The following is a 13,310-nucleotide window of genomic DNA, read 5'->3' as shown; positions in this document are numbered from 1 at the left end:
AATGCATTTTTAATAAAACTTAGAATGAACTTTAATCAAATATAATTTTTTTACACTTTTTTTCTAAAGCAAGGTAAAAGTAACAGCTGATAACTGACAGAAGAAAGAATGCAATTACAGAGTCACAAGCTGTGAAAAAATTTGTCAACGTCGACTATATGAAAAATCCGCAATTACTTTTTGGGCAACCCAATATATGATATAGAGAAAACAGTAAGCGCAGATAAAGTAACATGTCTTGGTATGAAAACAAAAACATTTGATTGCTGTCAAATTTCGCTTGCGAAACAATTACAAATTTCAGCGGCTATTCCGAAATCAGAATAGATTTCGGAATAGCGAACAATAGTCGCTCATTTTTAGTGATAAAATGTTAGTAAAACGGACAGTAAATCCATTTTGACATTTCAACATGTTTAGATTTCAAAGTCGATTATTCGACTTTTTTAATCAGTAAAAGTCGACTTCGACTTTTTTTACAAAAAAGTCGATTAATCGATTAGGTCCGAGCATTTCATCTGCCGCCCCTATAGGTTTATTAAAAAGAAAAACAACGCGGTGTCGGATGTTCGTAAGGAACAGCGCTCTCTACTTCGCGACTTAACTCACTTTGAGTTAATAAGCTAAGGACCTCTAATCCGGCAATAATTGTGAATTTAGGAAGTAAAGTAATAAAATATTTGGCTTATGTTGCCGCTTGTAAAAGTCCTTGATTCACAAAATCACTATTTATTGGAAAACCATCAAGGTGGTTGTTGCGCAACTCTCTCTACCCTTCCATATGAGAGAAAACCTAGAAACGGCTTTGTTTTTATTTGCTTGTTCGATCGGGAATGCAAATCTTTGAATTGATAAGTGAAAAATTGGAAAAAAGCAAAACAAAAAATAGTGAAATAGCATAAAATGAAGAAACGTTCAAATTCCCGTGGTCGCCCGGATGAATCAACGATAGTTAACAACTCTAACATGGCCAATTCCTCTGCAACGACATCCACCATCAAATCGGGAGCTTTAAGTGCCCCCACCACACCAACCAAAGCACGTGGTGGCGGTGGCGGTGGTGCAACAGTCAAACATAAACCAGAAGAGATTGCGGAAACATTTTTGGTGGTCAATGAGCGCCCCGTCGATGATATATCTTTGGATTTCTTTTACAAGCCACACACTATTACATTACTGGCAGTGTCCATATTATCTGTGATGTACTTTGCCTTTGTCAGGTAAATAATAATGTCCAATTAATTTTTGCAACAAGTACCTATGACGTGTTATGTGAGTGAAGTTGTTTTTATTACATGATAAGGGAATTGAAGTTTTTTTTTGGTTTCTACAAAATCTAATATACTTAGTTGTGAAGTTAGATTGCCTGGCTGGATAAGTTAGAATTTGTAAACAAATATCGCATAAAAAACAACATAGCTCTTTTACCCGTTTGTCCTATCCCAACCACCATACCAGAAGAATGTTATACGCAAACTCCAAAAGCTGCAAAATGTTTAATGACAAAAGACGTAGTAAGTAGGCAGCAGAATTACCTGAAATGGGGATATTTTTTTTTTCTTAAATATGATCGACTATAAAAATCTTTTTAACATTCAAATGTGTGGCCAGTGTAGCAAATGATGGAAAAAAACTTGTAAATTAAGTAGGCATAGAGAACATGGATACTATTTATTGATTAGATTGGTTCTTTATTACTCTTAAGCGCCTCTTTGGCTAAGTTAGTTAACTCGGGTTAGCAGTGTGAGTATCTTGGGTTCGATGCCAACTGGAGGTTTGGTTGTTGTTGTTGTTGTAGCGCCATTGTCATGTAGAGGTTGCGATCCTCGTCTATTTCCTGTACGTGAGCAAGCTCGTTCCGGTCCAAAAGACCGATCACCGCGGGAACAGATTTGCCATTGGTTATTTAAGGGCCCCCTCGAACTCTCCGTTCGATACCGCTGATTGTCCGCGACTGCCGTTGCAGCTACTCCTTATGCATTCCACTATCCGCAACCTGTGTACGCGCGGTAGCCCGCAGCTACAATTGTCCAGCCTGCGTGGTGCTTACAGCTATCCTGTGCCGGGGGATTGCTTGCGTGTAGCTTGTAGGTTATATTGGCCAAGTACCCCTTCAATCGAAAAAAAAACTATTCTGTTCTTTAGTTCCTTAGTTGTTAATGTAGCAATGCGTTGTAGTACACTGATGCGACAAACCTTGCCCTTCCTTAGCACCTATATCATATTGTTTGTGAATCGAAGTTTTGTTTTTATAAATAATTGAAAATATTGCAAATTTTGTTATAGACAATTTTAGTCACTGATGGGTCCAGGGTGAGACTTATCGGCGGTGACATTTGATCATAGAACAAGAGCTTAACTTTGCTTGCCGATTAAATATTTTTATGCAGATATCTTATGTTTAAGCAAATATTTTATTTTAAATGCATTTGACGTAAATATATATTGACTAATTTTTATAAAAATCCACCTACATTCTGCTCCAATGACGGACTCAAATACTTCTTCGAACTTCATTTATATCGACCGAAAATCGTTTTTTGATGGATGCTGAATAATTTTGTATAATAGAAATCTCACTTGTTTGAAAAGATTTCCCAATTTAGGAGGTTTTAAAATTTTTTTCAACATTTTGGGAATTTTACTGGTCAATTTTCACCACAGTTTTTACAACGTACATTTTAAGAAAATCATTATTTGCAAAATTGTTATATTACAAAATTATTTCTATTAGAAAATGTGAGCAAATTAATGAGCCATTATATTTCTTTGATTTATGTATAAAAATAAAAAAAAAAGTACAACACTAACAAGATTTTCTTGAAAGAAAATCAAAACTTCCAAAAGTTGTGCATGAAATTTGAAATTTTGTTTCTAAAAAAATTTCATTGAAATTTTGTATGTAGAAAATTTTTCATTTTTAGAAGAATTTCATAAAATAGGTGTTTTTTTTATACCCACCACTGTAGGATCGGCAACACATAGAAATATCAATTTCCGACACTACAAAGTATATATATTTCGGATCGTCGTAAAATTCTTGGAAGATTTAACGATGTCCGTGTGTCTGTCCGTGCGTCTGTTGTAATCACTCTACAGCCTTCAAAAATTGAGATATTGAGCTGAAATTTTGGCAGAAGTACGTCTTTTTGATGCATGCTGGTCCTTGAACGGGCCAAATCCGACCATATTTGGATATAGCTGCTATTCAGACCGATCTGACGATAAAGATTCTAATATTTTATTAAGATTCTTAATATTTTTTATCCGATTTCACTGAAACAGTGAGTGGTTTAAGGCCTCCCGACATCTGACGCAAATATGGTCCAGATCGGACTATATTTAGATAGCGCTGCCATATATATCGATCTGCCGATAAAGGATCTGAAGCCCATAAAAGCTTTATTTAATTCCTGATTTCGCTGAAATTTGAAACAGTGAATTATTATGAGCCTTCGATATCTGACCTAAATAAATATAGAATAGATCGGACTATATTTGAATATAGCTACCATATAGAACGATCTGCCGATAAAGGGTCCATATGCCCATAAATGCTTTATTTTTTATCCGATTTCGCTGAAATTTTAAACAGTAAATATTTCTGGGCTTTCGAACATCCGACCAAAATATGGTTCAGATCGGACTATATTTAGATATAGCTGTCATATAGACTGATCTCCCGATAAGGGGTCTGAAGCCCATAAAATCTTTATATTTTAACCGATTTCCCTAAAATTTGAGACAGTAAGTTGTTTTTACTCTTCCGATATCTGACCTTAATATGGTTCAGATTGGACTATGTTTAGATAAAACTGCCATATAGACCAATCAGGCGATAAAGGGTCTGAAGCCCATTAAAGCTTTATTTTTCATGGGTTTTCGCTGAAATTTGAACCTGTGAGTTGTTTTAGGCTTTCCGACATCAGCTCCAAATATGTTTCAGATCGAACTATATTTAGATATAGCTGTCATATAGACCGATCTGCCGTTTAAGGGTCTGGAACCCATACAGCTGCATTTATTACCCAATTTCGGTAAAATTTAAATCAGTGAGTTGTTTTAAACCACACGCCATCTGACCCAATTATGGTAAAGATCGGAATGTATTTAGATATAGGTGTCATATAGACCGATATGCCGACCAAGGTCTGAAGCTCATAAAAGCTTTATTTATTACCCGGCTTAAGCCTCTCGACATCCGACCCGCATATGAGCCAGATCAGATTGTATAGATATAGCTGTCATATAGACCGATCTTCCAATTTAGGGTCTTATCCCATAAGACCCTTTTTCAGCGGTTTTCGCTGAAATTTGAACCTGTGAGTTGTTTTAAACTTTCCGACATCAGCTCCAAATATGTTTCAGATCGAACTATATTTACATATAGCTGCCATATAGACCGATCTGCCGTTTAAGGGTCTGGAACCCATAAAGCTGCATTTATTACCCAATTTCGGTGAAATTTAAATCAGTGAGTTGTTTTAAACCACACGCCATCTGACCCAATTATGGTAAAGATCGGAATGTATTTAGATATAGATGTCATATAGACCGATATGCCGACCAAGGTCTGACGCTCATAAAAGCTTTATTTATTACCCGGCTTAAGCCTCCCGACATCCGACCCACATATGAGTCAGATCAGATTGTATAGATATAGCTGTCATATAGACCGATCTTCCAATTTAGGGTGTCTTATCCCATAAAAAGTAGATTTATTGTTTAAAAATGTCACTTGTATATGAGTTATCGGGACCTGAATAAAATACGATCCAGACTAGCCTCTATTAAGATATAACTAGTAGTGGAGTTATAATAAAATTAGATGATTATGATATCCTTGTTTAATTTGGTCCCTATCGGTCCAGAATTGGTTGTAGGTGCCATAAAGAACGATCTCTCGATTTAAAGTCTTGGCCTTATAAAAAGGGCATTTATTATACGATTTCGTTGAAATTTGACACAATGACTTATGTTAGGCTTTTCGACATCTGTGTTGTATATGGTTCAGATCGCTTTATATTTGAATATAGCTGCCGTGTCGAATTTGGGTGCAAAAGTTATTCAATTTTCACCGGATTGTGACGAAAGGCGGTTTACATGTATACCCGAGGTGGTGGGTATCCAAAGGTCCCGGTAGAACTTAATGCCTTTTTACTTGATTTTTTTTCAAATTTCGTCTCAAGAAAAATGCTTACAGAAACTTTGTCTTAGAATAAGTTTCCTAAAGATAGAATCTTTTTTTTTATTTTGTCTATACTAAAGAATATATAATCAAATGTCGTTGGAAAAAATGTTGAGGGGGCTCAAGCATGCGCAAAGGTCTTCACAGAAAATTTTGTCTTTAAAATATTGGGTTGCCCAAAAAGTAATTGCGGATTTTTCATATAGTCGACGTTGACAAATTTTTTCACAGCTTGTGACTCTGTAATTGCATTCCTTCTTCTGTCAGTTATCAGCTGTTTCTTTTAGCTTGCTTTAGAAAAAAAGTGTAAAAAAAGTATATTTGATTAAAGTTCATTCTAAGTTTTATTAAAAATGCATTTACTTTCTTTTAAAAAAATCCGCAATTACTTTTTGGGCAACCCAATACATATGTATGTCGAACTCAGAAAAGATTTCGAAGCGCCTTGATATTCTGCGCTCCTCCAATTTTGACATCTAGTTCCGAAAAGTCTTTCTTCACTTGATTTTCCCATCGCAGTTTTGGTCGCCGAGGAATAGAAAAAATATCGCAATCCCATTGCAGTACAACCGTACGTACCGGTTTGACCCGATGGATTCCTTCATCGGCAGGGGATGACGCTTCAGTGTACAACACTCACTGCAATCCCAAGGCAGCCGGTTGTACGTACCGGATTGATCCGATAAAGTCCTTCATCGGCAAGGGCTGCCGCCTCAGTGTACAACACACTGATACAACAACAAAACTCAAAAACTCATTGACATAGTATATGATCATCTTTACCCGATTTAGAGTTGGGATTCTCAGATACGTTTGACTCGTTTTATTATCTCCGAGTTTTTATGATAAGTTTTATTAATTATCATCTTTCCATTATTAATATTCATTCTATTGTATTTCGTTTACTCTTCCAATACTTTTAGGCTTTTCACCAGCATTTATTTACCTCAACAAAAATTAAGAACTGGTATCTCCCCTACCCCCAATTGCTACGCTTTATAGGCACTTTAACATTCCAACCCCTATTTCTCTTCCCGCTTTTGCTGCAGCCGCACCATAGACGAAAAGGTCGCAAAAAATATTCTATAGTTTCCTTTGTGTGTACTTCCTTTTCGGGGGGGCTGGCTTGCTATTGACAAAAATGTGTCATTGCTTTTTAGTTAGTTAAACGTGAAAGCCCATACATTCAAAATCAAACTTCAAGCAAGAAATTTATCTAACGATAGTTTTAATAAAAATAAACAAACAAATCTTCCATTAGTTAGCAACAATAACAGATAATGTCACTAAGCATAATACTATGGTTGCTATTTATAACAGTACAGATAATCCGGCGTTAATACTCGACATAGTTAAAGCCCGAGCAAATCAATAAAACAAACAACTAATAGAAAAATAGAAATAAGTTAAATTAACATTTGGCAAATGCTTCTAGTTACATATAAGGAATATCTAAAATGGATGCGTAAGTTATTTTTTCTAATCAAACAAGCAAGCACAGGGACACTTTTTTATGTAATAAACAATTTTCTATTAATCACTGCAATGTGCACTAAGCTTCCCAACGTTTAAATGAGAAAATCAAAAACGAAATGTGATAGTGTTGTTTTTTTTTTCATTATTAACCTTCAGTTACGTATCGATTTCAAACAATTTGTTGGAATCATTTGTTTGTCTTACTCATACACAACATGTGTGTTGCTCAATTTTTCATCTGTGAGATTTTTGTTGATATGAGCAGCAGAATACGAGAAGTTCTTATGCAAAGGAAAACCACAACAACACACGTTGATGACTGCTAATTACTTGGCAATAGTGTCTTAATGATTTACAAAACAAATCTAGTGGAATTTATATTAGACAGCTGGACAGGGCCCGCTCCGCTGCGCATTCTTTCACTCTCTTATTTTATCTGAGCCCTATAGCCTCACGTCAGGAGAGTTCTGTTTGGTTGTGCTGGTACGGTCTTTCAGATATTTCGCGCCAATGTGGATATTATATTGGTGCTCTTCTCCCAAATACCTTTCATTGGAGCCTTATATTGCTATGGTCGGTAAATATGTCCGGAATGGGGGTAAGGGGATCCCCATATATCCGATTTGGCTCTGCTCTCAAATACCTTTCATTTTAATCTTATTTTGTCATTATTGGTTTATATTCCATTTGGCTGACTTTGGAGGTGGGGCGGCCCCTAGATATCCCACCCTAAATAAGGATACAAATTTCTGTATTTAAGTTATAAACAAACTAAATTTCGCTTAAATCGCCCAATTTTCAAAAACGCCACCCATCTCCGAGATTTGGCGTTTAAGAGGAGGGTCCACCCATTAAAGTTTGGATGTTAGATCTTCTTCATTCTCTTGGATGGCGGATTGGCGGTGGCTTGGAGTAGCCAAACTCTTTGCCCCAAATGTGGATATAAGATACATACTTCACTTCCAAAAACCATATTGGAGCTACACATTGCTATAGTCGGTATATATGTGTGGTTTAGGGGGAGTTTATGAGGTGAGGCGTCCGTGAAACGCTTGGCCATGAAACATATACAGATTTGAGCCCCTTTTTGCCATAATCTACAAATATGTCCAGTTTTGGGGGGTATGCAGGGTGGGGCGGCCACCCACGTACTTTGCCCTGAAAAATATCATCATCGTGCCATACTCTCAAGTTTCTTTTATTTGTCATTGGTTTAGGGCGAGTTTATGGGGTGACACGACCCCCAAACATTTGGCCTCAAAATTGGATATCAAATTCGTTTTCTACTATCAAATACCTATTATTTATCGCCATAGTAGGCAATCATGACCGGTTTGAAAGGAGTTTTGAAGCGGACCCTGAAGTAATATCAGCATCGTGCATGATTTTGTTTAAGCCCCATAATGTCAAGCATTTTGAAGGTAGCTATCAAGATAATCAGGGCTACGGGTCTCGTCAGCTTCCAAATATCTTTCGTTTGATACCCATATTGTCCCAATCGGTAAATATGTCCTGCACATAGGTTTTGGGGGGTGGGGAGGCGCCTCGGACACTAAGGAATAAAATTTTATATCAGAATTGGACTCTACCTTTAAATAGCTTTCATTTAATAACCATATTGTCCCAACCGGTAAATTTGTACTGCTGAGGGTTTTTAGGGGATGGGAGGGCCCTCAGACACAAAAAAAATGTAGTGTCAGATTTGTATTCCACCTTTAAATAGCTTTCATTTGATACCCATACTGCCGAACACGTAGTATGGGTATCAAATGAAAGCTATTTAAAGGTGGAATACAAATCTGACACTACATTTTTTTTTGTGTCTGAGGGCCCGCCACCAAATCTTCAGCCACACTGTTCACTACAAATACGCGTGAGGTGAATTCTGAGCTGACTGTGATGGTCGATGGAGAATTGATTCCGACCATCAAGTGTCCCAAAATACTTGGCGTCACATTTGACAGCTCCTACACTTTCTCCCCACATGCCACAGCAATCTGCAATAAAGTCAAAAGTAGAAACAAGGTCCTCAAGTCACTCGCTGGCAGCACTTGGGGTGCAGACAAAGAAACCTTGTTGACCACGTACAAAGCAATTGGCCGGTCTGTGGTAAGTTATGCAGCGCCAGTGTGGTCACGTCAGCTTTGTGACACGCAGTGGAATAATATTCAGATCTGTCAGAATGCCGCCCTCCGAACTGCGACGGGCTGCCTCCTTAGTTCTCATGTGGACCACCTCCACCAGGAGACAAAGATCCTACCAGTGCGAAGACATAACTACATGCTGTCTAAGCAATACCTTTTGGGCTGTTATCGCAGAAATCATCCAAATCATCATCTTGTGGATAGATACCCACCGCCCAGAAGCCTTAAGGTAGATCTACATGATCTAGAGCGTGAGGTCCAGCGCTACAAGAGAGAACCTCTAGATCAAGCGGCATATCAAGCGGGTCTGAACAACATTCATGCAGACACGGTAGCAGACGCGTTAACTGGCTACCGGGTGAATGTAGTCCTTGGAGAACGACCGCCACCCATTGCACCCGAAGAAATCGACCTCCCCCGGCAAACCAGAGTGATTCTGCCTCAATTACGTTCCGGCAGATGCAGCCGCCTCAATTCTCACAGAGCTAGGATTGATGCCGACGTGCAAGATGTATGTCCCGACTGTAACCAGGGACCGCACGATACACGTCACCTGTTTAACTGCCCGGCCAGACCCACTCGACTCAGACCCAGATCCCTGTGGACGCACCCCATCTTAGTCGCGGAGTTCCTGGGTCTTGACACTCAACAGAATCAAGCAGACGAAAGATAGTACACAATAAACTGCTACAACAACAACAACAACCCATACTGCCCATAGCGGTTTAAGTGTCCTGTTGGGTGATGTTTTTGGGGGTGGGGGACACCCCCGACACTAAGGGTGATATTTTAATACCAAGTTTGTATACTACTTTTGTGTCAGATTTGTATTCTACTTTTAAATACCTAAGAGTTAAGACTGAAATTTGTACTCCACCAAATTCGTACTCCACTCTTTTATACCTTTTATTTGATATTCTTGCATTTTGGACAAAAAAAAGTTACTTTACGATTCGCATTATCTTTGAAGAAGTGTGGTCCAATGATGCCACCAGCCCATAAACAGCACCAAACTGTGATTTTTCTGGATGCATTGGCAGCTCTTGCAATGCTTCTGGCTGATCTTCACTCCAAAGTCGAAAATTCTGCTTATTTACATATCCATTGAGCAAAAAATTTGCTTCGTCGCTCAATGGAACAAGCGCGCGATGAGCATTCTTCACAGATAACGTAATTTGATAATACAATTCAATAATTTGCAAGCGTTGTTCGTTTGTAAGACGATTCATGAAACAAAACACGAAACGTGCATGAGCTGTTCAAACAAGTGTTGCCAAAAAGATAATAGCTAAAAAATCAACCTTTAGTTGGGATCCTTCAGTGTTTTGATTTTTATTATTTTTCTTCCTTTTAGTTTATATTTTATTTTTAAATTATAAAAAATTTTATTTTTCAAACACGAGAGTAGTTCGATGTAATTTGTTCAAATCGGCGTCATGTTGCTTGGAATTACATAATGCAAATAAATAAATAAATTATTAATCAGTGAATATGTTTCGATCTGCCTCTTTAAGTTTTGTCATTAAAATTGAATGGTGACACCATATCTTTTAATAAACGGAGGTAGAAAGCGGCCACCGTAGCCAGAGATTATCATGTCCGCCTATGATGCTGAACGCCTGGATTCGAATCCTGGCGAGAACATCACAAAAAAATTTCAGCGGTGGTCATCCCCTTCTAATGCTGGCGACATCTGTGAGGTGCTATGCCATGTTGAAACTTCTTCCCGAATAGGTGTTGCATTGCTGCACGCCGTTCGGACCAGTATTGTCAGATTAGGGGAAATTTCCCCAAACAGGAGATTTTTTTCGTGATTGGAAATAATTTTTCTTATTTGGGGAACGGGGGTTTTGATGGGGAAAAAAGTAAAAAATGGGGATTTTCTGGGGGAAAAGGGTATACCATTGGACATCTACACCTACACTGGTATTTACTGTAGAAACGTATATTTCAAGATGAAAAATTGTATATGAATATAGACATAGGATGTACATGAACATAGACATAGGTATGGGCTTGAGTCCATCGTACTTAAGCCGGAAATGTCCAACAATTAATTTAAGTTAGGTTAAAAAGCTTGAGGATATAAATCCGCCCCATGCCACTCATGGCAAAACAATTATAGGTTGTCTTACTTGTAATACAACCGCAAATCATATGGTGCAATCCGCCATCTTGTCATCAAGCTGATCGACGTTTTGTCAACACACACAAAGAAATTTGTGCGCGAGTGTGTACACGTGTGCGTACAGGAGCAGAGAATATGCGAGAAAGATGATAAAAACAAAGAGAATGCAAACAAAAATCTGTCATCTTAAAACCATCAAACCTGGCCGGCTGTTGACAGCTGTTCGCATGAGACCACCTTTTTAAATCCGCCATGCATGCCACTATGGACATACACCAACAATTTAAGGTCGACTAAGGTCGCGGCTTCCAAAATACTACTATAACTTTTCATGCCCACCATCATAAGATGGGGGGTATTCTAATCTAGTCATTCGCAATACCTCGAAATATTGATGTACGACTCCATAAGGTGTATAAATTCTTAATGGTCTTGACATTCTAAGTCGATTTACTCATGTCCGACCCTCCTACTGTCTTTCGAAATCATGATAGTAATCGAACTAATGAAACTATCTGCTTGAAATTTTGTGTCATTTGCAAATGGCCCATGTCGGTTCAGATTTAGATTAGCCCCCATATAAAATAATCTTTCGACTTGACTTCTAAACCCCTAGAAACTGTAATTTTTATCCGATTGGGCTGTTCTATTACAACGTCTAACAATAGTGCCATGCATGGTGCTCAAAACCAAACAGAACCACTGTCCGGGATTCTATTCAATCCCACCATGGACCAGAAGTTTGCGGAGAAAGCACTCCGAGATGTGCCGCTCCCATGACGAAAAATGGACGAACACATTCACTGAGGCGGCAAGCCTTGCCATGAAGGATTCCATCGGATCAACCGGCTGTCATGGGATTGTATTGTTGTTGTTGTAGCCATATTTCCATGTGGAGATGGCGATCCTCATCAAGCCCTTATAGGTAAGCAAGCTCGTTCCGTTCCATACGATGCGGTTGCCGCCAGTCTTCTGACTGAGACTCTCCGCTCGATACAGCTGGTTGTCCGCGACTGCAATTGCAGCCACTTCATATCGAGCATTCCACCATCCGCAAACTGTTGACACGCCCAGTAGCTCCCAGCTAAACTTCTCGTGATAATGATGAAAGTCAAACAGATCGGAGCTCAAAGTTTCAGCCTACATGGTGCTCATAGTTATCCCGTGCCGGGAAAGTATAGTTGTTGTTGTAGCAGTGTGTTGTTTCCTATCATTCGCCTGCTTGGTTCTGTCGAATATCCATATACAGGAACTCTGCTAAGGTAGGGTGTGTCCGAAGGTATCTGGGTCTGAGTCGAGTGGATCTTGCTGGGCAATTAAACAGGCGACGTTTGTCGTGTGGTCCCAAATCACAATCGGAACACACATCCTGCATCGTTGGCATCAATCATTACCCTGTAGGAGTTTAAGCCGCTGCATCTGCCTGATCGTAATTGAACCAGAACTATTCTGGTTGGGCCGCACTTGAGGTATTCGACTTGATGGTTTGAAGCGAGCGGCTGCTAAATACTGTCTCGGAATTTCCTCTCGAGACATTTACTCAGCAGCCGCTCACTTTATACCAGCCTGTCGAATACCCCAGGTGTTGGATTACATATCGTTGACCAATTTTTTCCATATTTACAAAATTACCGTACGTTTTCTGGGAGTGGCTTAGCCCCCAGCAATTTTTCTTTACAATAGTTTGGTGAGCAAGGGCTAGAGTCTAGCAACTTTCAACGCTAGCCGTTTCACTGAGAGACTGTATGAAGAATGCAGATAGAGTTCCATAACATTACTAAGTTGGAAAACCCATGCATATGACCAAAATGAAAGGCGCATCGGAGTAGAGCCTTATCGGTGAGATTTTCTTCGGATCAGCCATTTGAGGCCTCTACAGTAGTACAGAATGGCGAGCGGGCTGTGTGCCTGGAGGGAGTCCAAGCGCGGAAAGTGTGAGCTCACAATTCTGTGACCTGTCCGCTGCAAAGGTGATCAAGCGTCTGTAACTCTAACTTATCCCCCAGAAACTCGCAGAGGTATGCCTCTACCAGTGTCCAGCGTTTCGAAGCTAGAAACCCTAATACGGTTTTGGCCACCCATAGCATCAGCCAACGTTGAAAAGCATTACATCTCAAGTACTCGTCAATATAGACAGCGTAAAGTGATGATATGACTACCGCTGGATTCAAAATCAGTTCATTGTCATAGTCTACGGATATCCGCTACGCTAATGGCCTTCGGTAAAGAAATTTCGATTTCTTTAATCTCTACATCTTCAAAGCGGTAAAAACGGAACAACAAGAGCTTCACATCCGCTATGGTGGTGGGTATAGAAAACTAACCCATCTCAATTTATTTCTATAGCAAGAGATAAGCACAGTTATGTAAAATC

General features: G+C 39.1%; 1 protein-coding gene across 2 annotated transcripts in view; it reads left to right on the top strand.

Moving 5' to 3' along the window:
* The first annotated feature begins 524 nt into the window (after nt 1–524).
* LOC106094571 (phosphatidylserine synthase) overlaps nt 525–13,310 on the top strand; it is a 52,283-nt gene continuing 39,497 nt past the window's right edge. The window contains exon 1 of one of the 2 annotated variants that reach the window (XM_059370946.1): nt 525–1,220. In XM_059370946.1, coding sequence (XP_059226929.1) covers nt 904–1,220 — 317 coding nt within the window. In that variant the 5' untranslated portion in view covers nt 525–903. The remainder of the gene's footprint in view (nt 1,221–13,310) is intronic. The other variant, XM_059370947.1, reaches the window with a different exon arrangement.

This window comes from Stomoxys calcitrans, chromosome 1 (genome assembly GCF_963082655.1).
Source record: "Stomoxys calcitrans chromosome 1, idStoCalc2.1, whole genome shotgun sequence".
Taxonomy (NCBI): domain Eukaryota; kingdom Metazoa; phylum Arthropoda; class Insecta; order Diptera; family Muscidae; genus Stomoxys; species Stomoxys calcitrans.
This window is presented reverse-complemented; position numbering and strand designations above follow the sequence as displayed.